General features: G+C 44.2%; 1 protein-coding gene across 4 annotated transcripts in view; it reads left to right on the top strand.

The window, feature by feature from the left end:
* The window catches only part of COL14A1 (collagen type XIV alpha 1 chain), a 135,436-nt gene that overhangs the window by 66,407 nt on the left and 47,391 nt on the right, over nucleotides 1–21,638 (top strand). For 3 of the 4 annotated variants that reach the window (XM_081873916.1, XM_081873919.1, XM_081873918.1), the window contains 15 exons: nucleotides 354–493; nucleotides 1,974–2,106; nucleotides 3,150–3,221; nucleotides 3,851–4,002; nucleotides 9,995–10,124; nucleotides 10,251–10,373; nucleotides 10,964–11,113; nucleotides 11,419–11,535; nucleotides 12,931–13,077; nucleotides 14,326–14,400; nucleotides 14,636–14,775; nucleotides 15,982–16,105; nucleotides 16,252–16,395; nucleotides 17,644–17,808; nucleotides 20,824–20,862. In XM_081873916.1, coding sequence (XP_081730042.1) covers nucleotides 354–493; nucleotides 1,974–2,106; nucleotides 3,150–3,221; nucleotides 3,851–4,002; nucleotides 9,995–10,124; nucleotides 10,251–10,373; nucleotides 10,964–11,113; nucleotides 11,419–11,535; nucleotides 12,931–13,077; nucleotides 14,326–14,400; nucleotides 14,636–14,775; nucleotides 15,982–16,105; nucleotides 16,252–16,395; nucleotides 17,644–17,808; nucleotides 20,824–20,862 — 1,851 coding nt within the window. The remainder of the gene's footprint in view (nucleotides 1–353; nucleotides 494–1,973; nucleotides 2,107–3,149; nucleotides 3,222–3,850; nucleotides 4,003–9,994; nucleotides 10,125–10,250; nucleotides 10,374–10,963; nucleotides 11,114–11,418; nucleotides 11,536–12,930; nucleotides 13,078–14,325; nucleotides 14,401–14,635; nucleotides 14,776–15,981; nucleotides 16,106–16,251; nucleotides 16,396–17,643; nucleotides 17,809–20,823; nucleotides 20,863–21,638) is intronic. The other variant, XM_081873917.1, reaches the window with a different exon arrangement.

The following is a 21,638-nucleotide window of genomic DNA, read 5'->3' as shown; positions in this document are numbered from 1 at the left end:
TGAATAAATTATGTAGATGAAGTAAACCCCTCAGAATTCCTTTAAGAAAAGTTTCTTTCCAGCATTTCAGTTGCATTGAGGTGTTCTCAAGCGCGAAAAAAATGCAGTTCAGTCAAATTTGAACCTCTTAAGGCTAAGCAATCCCCTGTGCCAAAGAACTGAACTGAAAATCACTCCATGGGATTCTGTCCTCCTCTCCCTGGTTGCTCTAGTTTTTGGAAATGGAACAAATACAGCCCAATTAATTCTACCATGTTTATAGGGTGCCTTGGAGAGCTTTCATAGTGCTTCTCTTCAATCATCTCAGTGATCCTTATAACAAGTTTTCTTTCCGATGCGATACTGTCTTGCAGAAAAAGTTCCATCTCCCCAGTATCTGGAAATAAACGAAGTATCCACAGATAGCTTTACAGTCAGCTGGAAGCTGCCATCCTCAGACGTTGCCCTTCTTCGACTGGCATGGATTCCACTGGGTGGGGAAGAAGCCGAAGAGGTGACTGTTCTTACCTCTCGTATGGTATCCTGTATATTAACAGCAAGCTCATGCTCCAAGTACAGCCGTACCTTGGTTTTCAAACAGCTTAGTTCTCAAACGTTTTGGCTCCCGAATGATCGAAACCCGGAAGTGACAATTCCGGTTTTTGAACGTTATTTGGGAAGCCGAACGTGTAACGTGGCTTCTGATTGGTGGCAGGAGCTTCCTGCCACCAATCAGAAGCTCTGCTTTGGTTTTTCAAATGTTTTGGAAGCCAGACGTCCAACGGGGCTTCTGTGGCTTCCAATTGGCTGCAGGAGCTTCCTGCAGCCAATCGGAAGCCGTGTTCTGGTTTTTGAACGTTCTGGAAATTGAACGGACTTCTGGAACAGATTCTGTTCGACTTCCAAGGTATGACTGTACTGGTCCTTTCTCTTTTGGCCAAAACAACAACATCCATGCACAAGATAGAACTATGAGCAGGCTCGGAGAAAACTCAGGATTTGCAAAAGTACCGAAAAAAAAAAAAAAAGAACCATTTAATATTAATATTTAATATTAATTTATTTTTTCTACCCCGCCCATCTGACTGGGTTTCCCCAGCCACTCTGGGCAGCTTTCAACAGAACATTAAAAACAGAATAAAACTTCAAACATTCAAAACTTCCCTAAACAGGGCTGCCTTCATATGTCTTCTAAAAGTCGGATAGTTGTATATTTCCTTGACATCTGATGGGAGGGCGTTCCACAGGGCAGGCGCCACTACTGAGAAGGCCCTCTGCTTGGTTCCTTGTAACCTCACTTCTCCCAGTGAACCGCCAGGAAGTCCTAGGAGCTGGACCTCAGTGTCCAGACTGAACGATGGGGGTGGAGATGCTCCTTCATGTATACAGGGCCGAGGCCATTTAGGGCTTTAAAAATCAACACCAGCACTTTGAATTGTGCTCAGAAACGTACTGGGAACCAATGATGGCGGGGAGGGGGGGAGCAACACTAAGGAGGGGGCAAACCCAAAAAGAGCTCGGTGAGGAATGAGCATATTCAGTGGCCATGGAATTCAGACTTTTTTAGGAGTGGGGATGTGGGTGGAAAACTGGAGGAGGGAGAAGGCGAGAACATGGAACAGAGTATTCTGGAAATGGGCATGAGCAACCCCCACCGCAGCATGTTATTGCAGGTACCAGAGTTGTATGAATGAGTAACAAATCCCGCTGAGTAGCCGAGACGGATGATACAGTAGTAACTCGGGTTACAGACGCTTCAGGTTACAGATGCTTTAGGTTACAGACTCTGCTAACCCAGAAATAGTACCTCTGGTTAAGAACTTTGCTTCAGGATGAGAACAGAAATTGCGCGGCAGCAGTTGAGGCCCCATTAGCTAAAGTGGTACCTCAGGTTAAGACCAGTTTCAGGTTAAGAACAGACCTCTGGAACGAATTAAGTTCTTAACCTGAGATACCACTGTATGTCTTTCTATCTGCTGTTCTGTCTTCTTCAGATCGTCCTCAGCGGAGAGGTGGACACGTACGAGATCGAAGGCCTACTGCCAAGTACAGAATATGAGGTGTCCTTGGTGGCCATCTTTGACGACGAAAGCGAAAGCGACGTCATTGCTGTCCTTGGGACCACACGTACGACAGGAAAAAACATTGCAACCTTCTCTTCTCTTCCCCTCCTCTCCCACTCACTCCCTAGGGCCTGAATTTCTAGAAAGGGAGATTTCTGTCTGGGAATGCTGCCCTGTGAGCTGCAAAAACACAATTCCACAATTTCCTGATACACGGGGTGGTGGGGATGATTCTTTGCAGTCACTTGGCGCCTTCTCAAGGGCAATTCCCTCTTTCTCCACTTAGGGAACTTCCATAGCTCAGTGGTAGAGCATCTGATTTACACTCAGAAGGTCATGGGTTCATTCCTCAGCATCTCCAGGCAAGGCTGGGAGAGGCTTCTGCCTGAAACCCTGGAGAGGGCTTGCCAGTCAGTGTAGACAACACTGAGCAATAGGGATCAATAGTCTGACTCAGTATAAAGGCAGTTTCCTATGTTCCTATGTATTCCAAGATAAGTTTGGGCATTCAAAATTGACCTCTGGTATGCCAGGATATGTATCAAGCATTGTCTCATGTTAAATAACGGCTTTATCAATCTATTAATAATATCACCCATCCTCTCTTCCAAAATATCTGGGATGTGTGGAAGGAAGCCCTGTCACAGGTTTAAGAAGCGGGAAGTTTGTAGTGGAGAAGCTGTGTTTGTGTGTGTTGCTTAATTTCTTCCAGTCTGCAGCTTTACCCAAATCTACCCACCTTCTGCTGGATTAATAATGTGTATTTGCTACAGGAGAAAAAGTGTTGTGGGTGGTAGAATTTGGAATAGAGAAACCGCAGACAGGGCAAAGCTCAAATACTCCTCCTCCTCCTCCTCCTCCTCAGTGCTTCTCTTTTTCAAATTTCCCTCTCCTGAAGCTGCTTTTCTTAAAGAAAAGAAAAGAAAAAGGGTTTACATGTTTAAAAGTGTAGTATTAATGTATAAGTGCCTGCGAGACTGCTGAATTCACTAAAATGTTCCCATATTTCCATAGCCAGTAGATAAATGTATGTGACTGGCTTGAAGATGCGATTGCTAAAATGATGTTTCGCATGAAAGGTTCCATATTGTGTGTGTTCCCCCCCAGTTGAAGTAACAACTACTGAAATGACCACCATAACCACGACTAGTACCACAACTTTCCGGCCTACAACAGCAGGTACAAATTACTTTTTTTTATTTAGAAGATGAAAAATATCGTAAATATTTGTACAGCCAATTTTATTGGGCCTGTTTGTTTTTTTGACAAAAGTAAAAAAGAAAGGAAAGGAAAGGAAAGGAAAGGAAAGGAAAGGAAAGGAAAGGAAAGGAAAGGAAAGGAAAGGAAAGGAAAGGAAAGGATGCCAATATGTCTCAAACAGATTTTCAGAATGTGAATTTTCCTCACACATTGCTGCCTCAAACTTAAAATTCTCTTCAGAGGCCCTGCAAGTGAAGTGTGGCCGATGGCTCTTAGGGAGAAAGTCTTATTGGTGGTGGCACCCCAGTTATGGAAAAGTCTCCTCAGAGAGGATTTTATGGATTTTTTTGGTCCCAGGGGTTACCTCATTATCCACTTAGATTTTTAGAACCTGTGATCTTAAAACCTGACTCTGTACCCGACTGGTTATATGGAAATGTTTGCACTGCAATGGTTTTATAATGTTTCTTAATTATTGCATTTTACTGTTATATCTCCGTGAGCTAGACAACTATGGTATTGTGTGGCCCCCAACTCTCTGTGATATTAATAAAATTCAGTTTTTTAAAAAGATTTTGAAAACAAACGCATGTTTGATATCATTTCAGTCTTTCGAACAGGAATAAGAAATCTCGTCATAGACGACGAAACTACCTCAAGCTTGAGAGTCAAATGGGACATTTCGGACTACAATGTTCGTCAGTTCAGGGTGACATACCTCACCGCTGACGGTGATCGGGGTGAGGAAGCGGTAAGAACGGTTGGTATGAATTTTCTGTATGGTTCAGCTTGGAGTCTTCGTTTTCATAATAAAGAGGCAAATGACTTATCCTACAATGGCTAAATGCTAGCAGACGCCCTGAGATATACCTCACACATAATTATGCTTGTGTGGCTTGTGAGTTTATAGATACTTGCATGCTTACAATGTCATCAGCGCATGTATTATTTTGCAGTTTCAGCAGTTAAAAATTGGCAGGATAGCAAGGGATGAAGCAGCAAAAAATTGGCAGGATAGCAAGGGACGAAGGAGAGCAAGTACAGTTAAATTTGGGCCTCGCATGCACTATGCACTCAAAGCAGTATAAAAGGTAAAGGATCCCTGACAGTTAAGTCCAGTTGCGAACGACTCTGGGGTTGCGGCGCTCATCTCGCTTTACTGGCCGAGAGAGCCGACGTTTGTCCGCAGACAGTTTTTCCAGGTCATGTGGCCAGCATGACTAAGCTGCTTCAGGCGAAACCAGAGCAGTGCACAGAAACGCCGTTTACCTTCCCACCGGAGCGGTACCTATTTATCTACTTGCGCTTTGACATGCTTTCCAACTGCTAGGTTGGCAGGAGCTGGGACCGAGCAAATGGGAGCTCACCCCGTTGCAGGGATTCGAACTGCCGACCTTCCGATCAGCAATCCCTAGGCTCAGTGGTTTAGACCACAGCACCACCCACGTCCTTCCTCAAATGCCACTTTAAACGGTCATGGCTTCCCCCAAAGAAACTTGGGAACTGTGGTTTGTTAAAGGTGCTGAGAGCTACTCTCTACTCCCCTCCACAGACCTACAGTTCTCAGAGTGGTTTAGCAACAGATCCCTCTTCCCAGGATTCTAAGGATTCTAACTCTAAGGTGTCTTAACAACTCTCACCAACCTTAAGAAATTCCAGTTCCCAGGATTCTTTCGGAGGTTGCCATGACTGTTCCAAGTGGTATGATTCTGCTTTAAATTCAGGTTGCAGGTGGTGGTGTCTGTTGCAATTGGGATATTGATTAATGGGTGAAGCCAAAGTTCTCATGGAAAGGTGGGTTTTTAAGAAGGGATTTGAGTGAAGAGAACAAGTACAGGATCAGGGAGTGAGTTCCAGGCCTAGAGGATCGCAACAGAGATCTCTGGAATTCCTTACATTACCTACCTGTAAGGCTTATGATATCTTTTTGTCTCCCTGGGAACAACTAAAAATGCTTCTCCTTTTGTAAAAACAGAGCAAATTGTTTATTCTGAGGTCCAGTGCCAAGGGCCTTCTGGCGGTTCTCTCGCTGCGAGAAGCCAAGTTACAGGGAACCAGGCAGAGGGTCTTCTTGGTAGTGGCACCCGCCCTGTGGAATGCCCTCCCACCAGATGTCAAAGAGAAAAACAACTACCAGATTTTTAGAAGACATCTGAAGGCAGTCCTGTTTAGGGAAGCTTTTAATGTTTAATAGGTTATTGTATTTTAATATTCTGTTGGAAGCCGCCCAGAGTGGCTGGAGAAACCCAGCCAGATGGGCGGGGTATAAATAATAAATTATTATTAGTAGTAGTAGTAGTAGTATTCTGTTGTGTGAGTATAGCTCAGTTGGTAGAGTATTAGATTCTTAATCTCATGGTTGTTGGTTGGAGCCCCACATCAGGCAAAAGATTCCTGCATTGCAGGGGGTTGGACTAAATGACCTTCATTCCCGTGAAATGTGAGTTTTTCCTCTCCCACCTTGACCCACCATGCAGTTTGATCTCCTAGCTTTGGTTGCTAGCCTGTTGTGCTCTGATGAGGTTCTCATCAGAGGTTTGCAGATATAAAGGATTATTCACTGCATGGAATAGCGCTTCATGTTTCTTCTTGCAGTCTGCTGCCTTAATCAGATCTCTATTTTGTAGGAAGCTCTTGTTAATAAAAACGTCAAAAGGCAGGGGTGTTAATTGATGATCTCTCCCTTTTTGTTTCAGTTTCTTCTGGGTTTTATGAGGCTTTGGTAGAAAGTGTTTTTTTAACAATAATAATAAAAAGCAGTCTGTCAAAGCAATGTGTGCTTCTCCCCGGGCTGTAAAAAAAAGTGTGCAAACTTCCAAAAAAATTATTTGAGAAGCATGTAAACAATGGTATTGTATACTTATCAGCCTTTAATCATGCGAGACCCCAGCTGCAGTCTGAAGTGGTACAGTCCTGGACTTGATTTAGCATCTCTGTAAGCTGGTTGTGGAGTGGGGTTGAGGAACCGGTAGCCTGCCAGTTCTTCTTGGATTACAATTCCCACCATGCCTGACCATTGGTTGTTCTTGCTGGGCTGATAGGAGATCAGAGTTCAACAAGATCTGGAGGTCCAAAGGTTGCCCCACCTGCAGCAGAGAATCTTCTGTCCAGCTTTTTTAAACGGTAGAAATGCGTTGTTCACGGATGACAACGGTTGCCATTTTTGTAAAGCTGAAATTTCTATTTGTTCCTGTCACGTGTGGCTTCAGACCAATGCGTTTGGTTCTAGAATGTGCTGCTGCTGCTCTCCAGATGTGCGATGTGGCCAGTTGCGCCAAGCCTCTGTGGCTTTTGCTGTGGTTACGCTGCACGTTGCCAAGCCTTTTCATGAATGACATGAACCGAAAATCAGTTCCATAAAGTCACGAAGGCTGGAGCTTTGTGTTCTTCCCTTTGACTGTCGCACATGATATGTCGCACATGGTTACGCTGCACGTTGCCAAGCCTTTTCATGAATGACATGAACCGAAAATCAGTTCCATAAAGTCACGAAGGCTGGAGCTTTGTGTTCTTCCCTTTGACTGTCGCACATGATATTGCTTAGCGCTCTTGCAACCTTTTAAAGCAGCCGGTTGGTTTTCTTAACTCCGCGAGTCCTACCTTCAGCAAACAATTCCATATCATCTTGAAGGCCAATAAACCCAGTGAGCATCTGCCATGGAATCTCTTCAATGTTGCAAAGGATTCTGGGCCATGTTCTAGACAAGTACGAACTCTGTTGACACAGGATGCTGGCAGTGCCTGTTCAGCCTCACTGTCACCCCTGCCTGAAACAGAGAATAGGCCCCCAAAATGCATTGAAGCACTCCCCTTTGTCTGCCCATTACAGTGGTACCTCTAGTTACGAACTTAATTCGTTCCGGAGGTCCGTTCTTAACCTGAAACTGTTCTTAACTAGAGGCGTGCTTTCACTAATGGGGCCTCTTGTTGCCACTGCACCGCCGACACACGATTTCCCTTCTCATCCTGGGGCAAAGTTCTCAACTCAAGGTAATTCTTCCAGGTTAGCAGAGTTTGTAACCTGAAGCGTTTGTAACCTGAGGTGTTTGTAACTCGAGGTACCACTGTACATGTAAATGGTGAGCAAGCTGTATCTCAGGGATGCTTATATGTCATTAATTATTCTTCCATCTATGTACGCTTGATAAGTTTCCAAGGAATCCTTGTTTACTCCTGGGATAGTTTGAAAACTCTGGTTTTGAACCACCCCAACTGAAACTGCCTGCTTTGACCACAACATAAAGGTTGTTTGGAGCAATATTCCAAGACTCCTTTACCTTGTCTCTTGTCTTCTAGTCTCCCCTTCCCCCATTCAACTTTTTAAATCTGTGGACATTCTCTCCATCTCCACAGAGCCCTATTTTCAACTCTTCTATCTTTCCCTTTGATTCTGCCCTTCCAGCATATTCACGGAGCCAACAACTGGCAACCTTTATGGACTTCTGGGCGCATTTCAAGTTTTGAGGGAGTTATGGGGGTGCCAGTCACAAAATGGCTGCCATGGGGAGTGTGGGATAACACAAAAGCAGAGAGAGAACACCGTTGACAATGTTGGGCTTACCATAAGAAGTCAGCTGTGTCCTGCAAGTCCTGGTTATGGAGATCACACACCAACACACACACATACAAACACAGAGATGATGTGTCTAATAATTGCTGCTGTCTAATTAAAGGACAAATAGCATCTGTCCTTTCAGGAAATACAGATAAGGTAGCCACACCACTGTTAATATATCACATAAAACGCTTAGAAGTTGCCTGCCAATTTAGCCCCATAGCTTTCTTTCTAGGAGGCCTAGAATCATAGAAAGTATAGGAATGTTAAGGAACGTAAGAGAGGATATATTGTTTTGATATTATCCCTCCTCACTCAAACTAATGAGTAAACCTACCTGGACCCTGAGATTAACCTACCCGGACCTTGAGATCATCTTCTGAGGCTCTCCTTCGTGTGCCTCCTTCTCAAGAGGTCCAGAGGGTGGCAACACGAGAACGGGCCTTCTCTGTAGTGGCTCCCCATCTGTGGAATGCTCTCCCTAGGGAAGTTCGCCTGGCACCTTCATTATACACCTTTAGGCGCCAGGCAAAAACATTCCTTTTTAACCAGGCCTTTGCCTGACTTCATCTACTTCCTATACCCTTTTAAAAATGCTGGCTCTTTTTTGGAGGGGGGCGTTCTTGGGTTGTTATTTTTGTTTTTATTTTATGTATTCAATATTTTATGTAAACCAACCTGAGACCTTCAGGTATAGGGCGGTATAGAAGTAAGTAAGTAAGTAAATAAATATAAAAAATAAAAACAGCTGAGCACATTCCCTTTGCAACTTATTTGGAAGCAAGTTTGATGATTTGTTAGAATCCTCTAATTGAGCAATCCAGCCTGGATTGTTCCTGGCAAGTTTCCTCTTTTATTTCCCTCTTAAAATAACAATAACACAACACATAAAGTTTTACTTGCATTCCATTTGCAGCCGTAATCTGAAGGCAGGCTTTATCTTGTGGTTACAGTGAAAAGAAGTCTGAGCTTATATCTCAGACTTTCTGCTCGTGGGCTCCATCCTATGTGAAGGTTGAGCCATGTGCTGGCTAAGAGCCAGGAGAACAGGAGTCCAAGAAGCCAAGAGGCCAAGAGAGAGATGGTTGCTTGACCAGCCCTTTTATCTGGTCAGCTAGGGTCACATCCATCTACCTGGTCACACACAGAAGGAGGACGCTCCAAAGCAGGTATAGCAGGAAGTCCTCCCTGTTCGGAGCCACGTTCCCCTGGGTGTCCATTCTAGGCAACAGGAAAATGTTGTACTTGACTGCTCTAGTAATAACACAGCCCACAGGATCATTTAGTCATCATGCAGGAATATGCAGCTATCCCATATAGATATTGTCAGGGAACAACCATTGGAGCTAGAGGAGGAGGGGGGGCTCCAGAGGGATGCCAGAGAGCGCCCCAGGAGGGAGAGAGGCAGCCCATCTGCTGGGGAAGGAAATCAGCATAGCACCAGTGGAGAAGGGGGGCAGATGGGGGAATCTGCGAGGTGGCTCCATGACTCCTCGCCGGAAACCAGCTGGGAGAGCACGGGTCCTCCGCTGCCCACACCCTCCCTGCGCAGAAGACTTCCGCGCAGGGAGAGTAGGCGGAGACTAGGCATCAAAGAGCTTCTTTGCTGGAAGAAGTTCAAGAAACGCCCACTGACGGATTCTGCCAGCGATTGAGACAGCCACGGATGAGTGGCTGTCTGGACAGAAAGGGTTCACCCAGGTAACCCAGCCAGGTGTGCCGACGACTTACGCACTAGCAACCCCTAGAACCATTACAGATATCAAACCTACAACCTTGGCGTTATCAGCACCACACTCTAACCAACTGAGCTATCCAGCCTAGTCTCAACTTATTATTTTTTTTTAATGAAAGCTCAGGACCTGGGGAACCTTCTCGAGGCACCACTGAATGTTACTATCTACATCGTGCATGCCTTTGTGCATAATAATCTTGCATGTGTCGCAGTTAAACTCAGAAGTCATGGCCTGCATCTATTTCTAAAGAGATGGACGTATGACAAACCCACACAGTATCGGCATTTTCACGTTGGAGAGTGTACATGGATGTACATGGCTTTTCTTTTTCTACAACCTAGTCCACCAGTGCTGAGGAGGTTTAATAACCTAAAGTGGTCCTGTGGCTCAAGAAGCTCTGAAACAGATGCAAAACACAGAGGTTAATCATAGATCTTTTTTGTTTTGTTTCCCCTGACTAGGTAATGGTCCCTGCAAGGCAAAACAGTTTGCTTCTTCAGCCTTTGCTCTCAGACACTGAATATAAAGTTATGGTTACCCCAATCTATTCTGACGGGGAAGGTGTCAGTCTGTCAGCTCCAGGGAAAACATGTGAGTACAAAGGTTTCTCTCCTGGCAAAAGTCGTAATATAAGCAACTGTCCCTTTTTTAAGCAAGCGCTGTTTCTCCAGGATGTACTGAGAACCATTTCATTTGTAATACGTTTTCATTTTGCAGTGCCCCTGTTTGCTCCTCAAAATCTCAGGGTCTCTGACGAATGGTACAACCGATTGCGGATTAGCTGGGATGCCCCTCCATCCCCCACAATGGGATACAGGATTGTATATAAACCTGTGAACAGTGAGTGTCTAAAATGGTTGCTTATGTAGTTTATTTAAATATGTGGTAAATATGTTAAATCAGGTGTGTGAATGCAACTCGCCTAGGTATAGTTCTCACAAGATAAGGTGGGAAACCTGTGTTACAATAATTCCTTCCTGAGAAGATCCCACTTTCAGTCTGACTGTCCATGGAAAAGAATTCCTGGCCATAAAAAACTAGCATTTCTGGAAGATGTTGGACTAGAGCGCTTCTTCCTAACATGCTAGCTTTCTGCATGTAGGGATTTTTATTTTTTATAATGGGGGAGCATTCAGTCATGCAAATTACCAACTGCAGTCCAGACAGAGGTATACCATCTTATCTACTGTCAACGAGACTAAGGTTATTTATGCTCAAGTCACTCATGACAAATAAGAATTGCCTTTAAGAAACTAGCAGAGGGTGTGTGTGTGTGTGTTTTGTAAACTGGAATAAAGTGAGTTAGAACAATATTTCATTTTAAGAATGAGCATGGTTTTATGTGATCAGAAGCTAGTAATGAAATTTCACAGTGTCTTCAAGCTGTGTTTCCCTGCCTAAGTCATTTATATTCCTCTCACTTCTTGCAGTCCCTGGACCAGCCCTGGAGACGTTTGTGGGAGATGATATCAGCACCATCCTTATTTTGAATTTGCTCAGTGGAACCGAATACAGCGTTAAAGTATTTGCTTCCTACTCAACGGGATTCAGCGATGCTTTAGCTGGCGTAGCCAAAACATGTAAGAGACCTCAACTTCTTGTTATCCAATTTCTAATCTCCATGGACCATATTTCATTGGTAACCTTAGCCTTGAACAGAGTATCGAACTCAACCACTTTTCTTTTGCGCTGTTCCTAAAGGAAATGTTTTTGCTTGCTCTTCTGCATGAAGTTCTTACTTCAAGTTTAAGGTACATAAAAAGTAAAACGCACAGAACAAACAAAGCAGACAAGTGTTGAGAAAACCCAAATTTTAAATCAACGACAAGTAGGTTCTGCATCTAAAGAAATGACGAATGTTTTTTATTCCTGTATTCCATTTCAGTGTACTTGGGAGTGACAAATCCGAGTGCTTATCAAGTCCGCATGACAAGTATCTGTGCTCAGTGGCAACTTCAAAGACATGCAACAGCATACAGGGTTGTGATCGAATCAGCTCTTGGTAAGTCATAAGGAAATAGCATCAGTGTGATGCCAGAACACCTGTCAACTACTAAGATACTCTGTTGCTTGATTCATGATTGATATCTGCTTACCATATTATAGTGAAACTTAAACAAAGATGAACTCTCATAAAAGTGACCCGCCTTGCACGGAACGTGAGGATTCCCAGGGAAAAGATCACGAAGAATGTACTCCTTCCCCAGTCCTTCTTGGTTATGGCTTTTGGTTTGTCTGGAATGAAACAAACCATAGTCCCAAGTTCCGATAAAATGTTAAGTCAAACCATGGCTTGGCTCACAGCAGTGCAGCAGCAGCAGGACTGGAGAACGAGAAAAGCAGTTGCGTGTCGAGGTCCCCAAGCCACCCCAATAAAACACAATTCACACAGAATTTTTGTTTAAGGTTTTTGGCATAATTTTGGCCACAACTTTATTAAAATACAGAAAATGTGATTGGTTGCTTAGGCATTGGTTGAGACTATCTGTCCCCGCCCGAGGACAGACTGACATTCACACACCAGTGAAAGTCAGAAAGGGAAAACATTTTGGGGAGAAAGATGTAGCTGGGTACCATGCCCTCACCTCTCCCCAAATGCTCCCAGGGGCTCTTGCGTGGCCCTAGCCCCTTGACAGGGGTTTGGACAAAAGCATGGCAAGCCCCTGGATTCCTTTAACGGAATTCCCTTGCAGCAGCAACAGCATTGGAGGGGCAGGCACAGCCGATCCATGCCCCTCCACCAACCAATTCATAAAAACCAATGCCCTAACCGCAACCTTACAAGTTCTGATGATTTGTTACGCAGTAGGCAAAAACCAAATGGCCCCAGCCAATCAGCCAAATGGACAAAATTCCTACCAGGCCCCTGCCCCAAAAGCAGACAACCCCATGACAAACATAGCAAGGTCAACGTGAACAACCCTAAATATAGGGAGGGTGGGCGGGTGATCTGATGCACGCTATGAAAAGAGGAAGCTCAATGCTGCGAGCAGGGAATATAAAACTTCTTGGCTGTCAGTCACAAAATGGCAACATCAACTTCTCCCCAATCACAAGGGGAGCCCAATCGCAAGGGTGGCCAACTACCTTTACCTGTCCAACAATAGTGGGATGTCTTGCAAGACCCCTTGGCAACATATGCTCTCTATGAAGGAGAACATGTTTTGCGTTCTCTCCAGGAGCATGTGCGCTTGCACATTCTTGCTAAGTCATAGTTTGCTTTAGCATTACCAGCTAATAGAATCCAGCTCAAAGTGTCGTCTTCTTCTTCTTCTTCTTCTTCTTCTTCTTCTTCTTCTTCTTCTTCTTCTTCTTCTTCTCTGTGCTCCACTTCATTGTGTTACCTGTATTTTAGACCAAAGTCCTAATCTTTAAACAGCTCCATTTCTAATTTCAGATGGGACACAGGAGGAAGCATTACTTGGTGGAGGAACTCCGAGGCATTGCTTCTTTGAACTCGTTCCTGGTACAGAATACAAAATCAGCATCCATACGCAGCTTCAAGAAATAGAGGGGCCTGCTGTCAGCATAATGGAGACCACTTGTAAGTATACATCCCATTGGAATCCGGTTCATTTTGCTGTCATCAGACATAGGCACTAAGACCTCCTTCACACCTGATTTCCTAAACTTGGCACCATTATCTGATACAATTGCATCAGGGACTCCGTGGCTGGAGGCAGGTGCCTCAGGACCTGAGTATAGAGTCTAGCTTAATAGGCTACCTTGGAATTTGCGTGGCTAGGCCTCAAAGACAGAGCCTTCTTCAGACACAGAAGGATGCACCACTGACCTCTGTGATTGGTAGGCCACATGTAGCCTCTTCATTGGCTAGGCCTGGTATAAGCACTAGGAACTTGGCTTTTTGACTTTTGCCTAATCAGCATAGCAGGATCTTTTCCCTGTTACACCCCAAGCCTTCAGTTCCAATACCGGACATCAGAAACTGCCTTTTACCAGGACAGTCCATTCATTCATCCATCCATCAGGCTGAGTGTTGTCTACAGTGACTGGCAGAAGCTGTCCATGGTTTCAGATGGGGGACATGGTTTTCCTACCTAGGGACTGAACCTTGGACTACTGTGCATGCAAAGCAGATGCTCTATTACAGCCTTTCTCAACCTTGGGTCCATATGTGTTGTTGGACTACAACTCCCATCATCCTTGACCATGGGTCCTGCAAGCTACAGGTGATGGGGGTTGTAGTCCAACTACATCTGGGGACCCAAGGTTGAGAAAGGCTACTCTACTATATTGAGCTATGGTATTTCACCATGTCAGGGGTGAAACACAGATGTGTGTTTGGGTCTAATGTTATGCATATCTAATATTGATTAAATCCCCCCCTCCAAACTCCCATTTCCTACCCTCTGCCTTAGGGGTGTGTATTGATTGTTGGGGGTAAGTATCAAACTGCTCTCACCTTACTTATAACCTTAAACTTGACTCAAATGCCTGTGTGGTGCTAAAGACTGCACCAACCCTGCAAGATGAACTAGAAGGAGCACTGCAATTTCTCTTTCATCAGTGAAATTATATGCATTTAGACTTTGCCCGTGGAGATGGACTGTGAGGCCTTCCAGATTTCAGGCAAATCTTTGCAACCATCTTTTGAAACAGATGAAAGCTGAGATTCTCAGCAAGCCAAATTCTGGGCTCAGTACAATATGAGCTGGGCATATAACAAAACATTCACATTTCCTGCATTCTCCCAATATCTGAATAATGCTTTCACAATTGACCTGCTTACACAGTCAAGCTTCCTCTTACTGTTCTTTTTTTCTGTTTCTAGTGCCATTCCCAACCCAACCACCACCAACTCCTTCAACCACCACTCCACAACCTACAATTCCTCCTGCAAAGGAAGGTAGGCTCTTTCTGTAGCAGAGTAACAGGTGTGAATGATGCAATGATTATCTTAAGCATTCTTCTGTTTTGAAAGCTGTTTCCCCCCCCTCCAGGGTAGAGCTCATAGTTACTCAGTGAGATCCTAACTATTGGGTTCCATAGGCAGGTTTACACATGTCAAGGAGGAGAGGCATCACTTTAGCATGGGAAACCTGCTGTCTTTCTTTATTCCAAAGTACTTTGTATGTCTTTAGTTTGCAAAGCTGCAAAGGCTGACCTTGTCTTTTTGGTGGATGGCTCATGGAGTATCGGAGACGACAATTTCAACAAAATCATTGGCTTCCTGTACAGCACTGTTGGAGCTCTTGATAAGATTGGCCCTGATGGAACTCAGGTGAGTGAATGAGTGCGAGAAAGAATTAACAGGATTCAAAACATGAGCAAACATCTAATTCAAAGGAGGCTTGGAATGGGATGAATGAAAATACGATATTATGGCGAACGCTGTTGAAAAGCATGCGGTGGCATCTTTCTTTAGATCTGTAAATATTTATATTCCAGAGTGTCATTAATTCCTGTACAGAGACTCACTGTGTTACTGAAATTCCCCTAACACCTCAATTCCAAACACACCCACCTGTAAGTTTATGACGAAGGTTATTTTTTTGCATAACACACTTCCCAGCAAGTCTGCTGAAATTCAAAGGCTTGCTGTGGTCTTCAAAGAGGGCCACACAAGCTGACTTCAACACGACTGGGAGATGGCAGGTGTTCACATAGCTCCTATTGGGAGGACTAAAACCCTTTCTCTACACAGAATTCGGTGAGGCGTGTTGATGAGCAAAGTATCATAGAGAGCAGCTGTAAGCTACAGTGGCCACCTCTGTTCAAAGGAGGAGGGTTCAGTGTAAACGCCCATTCAGTTTATCTCCCACTTGCCACTGATCCATTCTTCTTTGACTAGATGGTGGTCTTTAGAAAGGTGGACACATGAGAAAAATGGAGCCTGGTGTCCAAGATTGGTTATGTCATCTGCCAGAGTACCAGGGTAACTGATATGCCCTCCTTGCTTTGGCACTGATAATGAGGCTTTCAAGTTTGTTTGTGATGGATTAGCACAGAAGGAAGAAGAGAAATAGTCAAGCAGAAGCTGGTTACTTCTTTCTTTTTCATTGATGGGCTACCTGCTTCATGCCAGCAGTTGAAAGGGTGATGCTTCTTTGCAAATTCAAAGCTAAAGGTTGCATTTCAACTAGCTGAAGATCTTTTATTAAAGCTCAGTGTGTTCTACAAGCTGAACTTATGCAGTCAGATGTAAACACCACTAAGGGAAGTGGAGCTTACTGACAGGAAACTATGTATGGTATTATATATTACTGATCCTTGATGTTTGTGTAATAATGGATCCACACAACTGCCTTCATTTTGGGACTCTCCTTGGAGGTGTCACCGTGGTGGCTCTCATGATGAGGCTCCTAAACTTCAAAATTTACCACTACCTGAGGTGTGTAAGTGTGTCTGAGAGAGTGTGGATCCCAACCAGCTCTCACTTGCCCCTGCTGTGTCTGCCATAAATGAGTGAGATGTCTTTTCTATGAAGGTGGCCATTGCTCAGTTCAGTGATGATCCCAGGACAGAATTTAAACTGAATGCCTACCGAACGAAAGAAACACTTTTGGAGGCCATCCAGCACATAGCATACAAGGGAGGAAATACCAAAACAGGTGAGTTAGATTGCCAGGTAGATTTTGTCATTGCTGATTTCAACAAAGGGGGTCGTCAGGGCCATGTTTTTTGTGGAGAAAGTTGAGATAGAAATTAAATAAATACACTTCGGTGCACTGTTTATCTTTCTTCTTCTTCTTTTCAGGCAAGGCAATAAAACATGCCCAACAGGCCTTATTTACTATTGACTCAGGGACCAGAAAGGGGATTCCAAAGGTTTTGGTAGTGATCACAGATGGGCGATCACAGGATGATGTGAACAAAGTCGCCAGAGAGATGCAGCTAGATGGTAAGAAGATAGGGACATAAGGAAAGCTCACCTATATCAGGCCAAACACCCCAAGCAGGACATGAATGCAATAGGCTTCTGTTGCCCATCTTCCCTCTGATATTGGTGGCATAGCTGTCAACTTTTCCCTTTTCTTGCGAGGAATCCTATTTGGAATAAGAGAATTTCCCTTTAAAACAGGGAAACGTTGCCAGCTATGATTGGTGGTAAATGGCCATTCTCTTAAGAATTACCTGTTCCAACTTATCTGTCTCAGGAGGCCTTTCATAAAATACAAAATTTAAAAGCAAGTGGCAAAGTAGTGCTCCGTGTGATTGGTTTGCTTGATATATGTTTTAAAAGGGAGCAATTTGCAAGGCACATAATTGCTTTCTTCTCTCTCTCTCGGGCTTCTCTTTTGCTGATATATGCAGACTCTTCAGCCACCCATTAACCACTTTTATAGGTGTGCATGCATCTGAAGAAATGTGCATGCACACGAAAGCTCATACCAATGACAAACTTAGTTGGTCTCTAAGGTGTTACTGGAAGGGATTTTTTATTTTGTTTCAGACCAACATGGCTACCTACCTGTCACTTTTATAGGTGTTCTCATAAAGGTCAGGTAGAGAGAGTCAAATGAGCATTCTCAACGTTTTTGTGTCAGTGATTTTAGCTAGTGTGGGATAAAATGTAGAAGATGCTGCAATTATTGGAGTCTCAGGTCTCTTTCTCTTCTCTGATGCAGTAGTTTCTGTATCTGAGGCATGGGCTATTAAACTAGCATCCACCAATCCAAAAAGAAAATAAAATTGTGGGTTCAGTGCACCAACGGCTCAAGCTCCATGTCTGTTGCATTGTGTTGGCACAATGGTCAAGACACCCTAACTTGCAGGACTGGTGTGTTGGCAAAGCAAGTGTTAGAATTAGGTCATACGTTATTGAAAGAAAAAAGGGAAATTAATCTGTGTGCTTCTTTGTCTGTTGGACACACTACGTAGTTTCTGTTCCTAAAATAAACTTGGCTGGTTGAAGGGAGAGAGTTCCTTTTTCTTGGCTGGCTAAAGGGAGAGTCCTTTTATGAAAGTGCTGAAAGAGTAATCTGGTGATGTTTATTGGGGTGGAGAAGTGAATTTGTGCCTTCTGGTGCGCGATGGAGAAAACTGGTTTTATTTTTCCGTACTGCGTTTAGTTAAAAGATTCGCAAGAGGAAGAACGGTTGTTGCATCTGAAGAATTTTTTATTTGTGTTTTTCTCCCTCCAACCTAGGGTTCAGTATATTTGCCATTGGAGTAGCAGATGCTGATTATTCAGAACTGGTTAACATTGGCAGCAAGCCTAGTGACAGGCATGTCTTCTTTGTGGACGACTTTGATGCCTTTAAGAAGATTGAAGATGAACTGATCACTTTTGTCTGCGAGACAGCTTCAGCAAGTTAGCGATTAAGACTTCATTTTTATCTGCTTCTGTTTATACGATATATGATCTCTTTTTTGTCATTGTCCCATACAGAACAATGAAATTGAAAAACTACATAAAACATTCAAAAACCCCTAAAAAATCTGAAACCCAATTTTAAAATACATTGTACTATACTATAAAAACCCATAAAAACTCTGAAACCCCATTTTAAAATACACTATACTATACTATACTATACTATACTATACTATACTATAAAATACACTATACTAAAAAATACACTATACTATAGAGACCCGTTATGCTGTGTTTAGAACCAGAATTGCATTTATGTAGAAACTGTTTCTCAGGAGGCTAGTCCTGGCCTTTATAACCCTATACCTTCTTCCAGAAGGCAGAAGTTGAAAGAGATCATTTCCGGGCTGCGTACTATCCGGCGCTATCTCTGCCGCTTTCTTATGGCACCTGGCAGCATAGATTTGATCTAAGGTGGGAAGAGTTGCACTCAATTATTCTCTCTGCAGTCTTTACAACCCTGGATAGTATTGTTTTTTCCCTGACCGTGCAGCTCCCAAACCACATACACAGACCATAAGTTAATATGCTCTCCACAGTCCAATGGTAAAATGCCATCAACAGGTCCTTTGAGAGATTGTTTTTCCGGAGGATTCTCAGAAAATATAACCTCTGCTGTGCTCTCTTCATCAGGTCTTTGCTGTTTTCTCCCCAGGTTAGGACGTCTCTCAACTCCATTCCCAGAAATCGAAACACCGAGACCTGTTCCACGCACTTCCCCTCAATAATAAGTTTATTGCCCAAACAGCATATAAAAACGATGCTTTGCTAACTGGGGTAGTGTATGATACTCCTGCAGTATGATAGTAACAGTTGAACTCTGTGCATTCGAAGGAAAAGCCACTGAACAAGTACCGTATTTTTCGCCCTATAGGACGCACTGTCCCATAAGGCGCACCTAGTTTTTTTTTGGGGGGGGGGGAAATAAAGGGGAAAAAATTATTTCTCCCTCAGGCACGAGGCTGGGGCGGGGGAAGCCCGAGCTTCCCCCGACCCCAGCCCCCAGAACAGGCAACTCTCCACAAGCCGTGAGAGCCTGGCGCAGGGCTCCCGCATCTTGCGGAGAGCTGCGCAAAGTCTGGGCGCACTGAGCTCAGCGCGCCCAGCCTTTGGCATGCAGGCAACTCTCCGCAAGCCGGAGGAGCCCAGCGCAGGGCTCCTGCGTCTTGCAGAGAGCTGTGCGAAGTCTGGAGAGCGAGAGGGGTCGGTGCGCACCGACCCCTCTCGCTCTCCAGGCTTCAGCGAAAGCCTGCATTCGCCCCATAGGACACACACACATTTCCCCTTCATTTTTGGAGGGGAAAAAATGTGTCCTATGGGGCGAAAAATACGGTATGTACTTCACTTTTTTTGCAATCCTTTTGCAATCAAACCTATGTAGCAGAATGTGCATCCTGTCACATTCCAGATTAAAGTTGTTTCTACACTGCTGCCCTGGCTCCAAAACATGACAGCAGATGCTCTTATTTGTAAATAAGGAAGTGGCCTTTATTGAAGCAGAGTAATGGTACAGACTCGGCAGCAGGAAAGGAGCCGATTCAGTCTCAGAGCTCTCAAAAGGCATAGCGTTGGCAAAGAAGAGTCTGGTCTAGAAGCACGGGTCGAGGTTCACGAATCCAAGATAACAACAACAATAATTTTATTATTTGAACCCATCTGACTGGGTTGCCCCAACCACCCTGGGCAGTTTCCAACAAATATAAAAGAATAATAAAACATCAGACATTAAAAACTTCCCTAAACAGGGCTGCCTTCAGCTGTCTTCTAAAAGTCAGATACAGTGATACCTCTGGCTGCGAATGGGATCTGTTCTGGAGGCCCATTCACAACATGAGCAGAACACAACCCACGTCTGCGCATGCACGGGTCACAATTCACCACTTCTGCGCATGCTCATGACGTCATTTTGCGCATCTCTGCATGCGCGAGTGGCGAAACCCGGAAGTAACCCTTTCCGGTACTTCCAAGTCGCCGCAGGACGCAACCTGAAAACATTCAACCTGAAGCAAACGTAACATGAGGTACCACTGTAGTTGTTTATTTCCTTGACATCTGATGGGAGGGCATTCCACACGGAGGGTGCCACTACCGAGAAGGCCCTCTGCCTGGTTCCTTGTAACCTCACTTCTCACAGTGAGGGAACCACCAGAAGGCCCTTGGAGCTGGACCTCAGTGTCAAGACTGCACAGGTTGTTCCTACAAGTTATTCATGCTCACCTGCCAGCCTTTAAAGCTAGGTTGGAGCAAAGCCCTTACGTGAGAGAATCTCTATTCCCGTAGGATGCAAGCGGGTACAATGTTTGGGTGGGTGCATCTTCTTCCTTCTCCAGAGGTGTTGCCTTGTCTGGGGAGAGAGTGTCAGACCTTCTTCTCCAACTGAGCCCTGTGCAGACACCCCAGGCAGTGGCTTTGAGTCATGCCCAGACTCCAACAGTGCTCTCTCTGCCACAAGAGAAAGGGAAGGAGCAGCCTCCTCATCTGAACCTGAAGGCGTCGAGGGAGTCATGACAACTACAGCCCTGGAATGTTTCTGAGGCACTGTTTTTCCACAGTTAACAGGGACTAGAATGAAAACAGAGGTTCCCCATAGCACTTACTATTTTTTATTGCTTCTTAATTAAAAGGTATAATCCACCCTTCCTTGCCAAAGGGAGCCCAGAGTGAATCACAATAAAAAAATTAGCTAAGAACCAAATTAAAACAATACTATTGGAGACGGAAGTTAAAACCAACAGTGTAAAACTATCATTGTTTACTGATGTTCACCGGGGTTTTTGTTTTGTGTGCTCACGCATGTGTTCTTACAGTGCCAAACTACACATCAAGGTCCTGGTGTCTATTGATCTCATAGCACAGATTTTGGGTTCCATTTAGAAATATGTTGTGTAGCCAACAATTTCCCCCCCTCTTTTTCAAGACTTAAAGATATTCTCTTCTTCTTCCTTTTTGCAGCTTGCCCATTGGTTTATAAAGATGGCAACAGCCTAGCAGGTATAGTATTTCTATATATTCCTTCTTCCTTCCTTCATTTGCATTTCTATATTGCCTTCCTGCCAAGGCACCCGAGGTGGCTTACAAGTTTAAAGCACAAATTTAAAGATGTGAAATTGGGAGTGGAGAGAGACTGACTGGAGCAGACCTTGCTGTATCTGCTTCCCTAACACTCCCTCGGACTCTTCATCTTCTGTTAATTGTTTAAAGGATTATATTTCTCATTTGCAGATCCTTCCCTAACTGACATGCCTACTACTAAAATTTTTGAAATATACGAGCTATATATACATTATTTACACAATGGGCCCCGCATGATTGGCTAATTCCAGGCTGCTCCTGCAGGCCAATCAGGTCACTGATTCACTTCCACCTGGAGCTGGATTGGGTGGCTCCTGCTGACCAATCAGACTGCTGCATTCTGGATCCTTTTGTTCTAGGATTCAGCTCAGTATATAACAAATTTAATAATAATTTATTATTTATACCCCACCTATCTGGCTGGGTTTCCCCAGCCACTCTGGGCAGCTTCCAACAACAAATTAAAAATACATTAAAAATACTACTGCTCTGGAAAGGTTTATTGTTCAACTGTTAAAAGGGGCAGTCACATAATGAGACTGTCTGGCACACTCTGCCAGGGCCGTGTCAATCATTCATGGCAACACACACATACACACACACACACACACACACACACACACACACACTACAGGACTTCAGCTTGCAACCAATCTAGTTAGGAAATTACTGCTGGGCTCAGATAATAAGAGACA

This window comes from Podarcis erhardii (assembly GCF_964252035.2).
Source record: "Podarcis erhardii genome assembly, chromosome: 8".
In the NCBI taxonomy this organism is placed as follows: Eukaryota; Metazoa; Chordata; class Lepidosauria; order Squamata; family Lacertidae; genus Podarcis; species Podarcis erhardii.
Note: the sequence above shows the minus strand (reverse complement) of the source record. Positions and strands in the feature narration are given on the sequence as shown.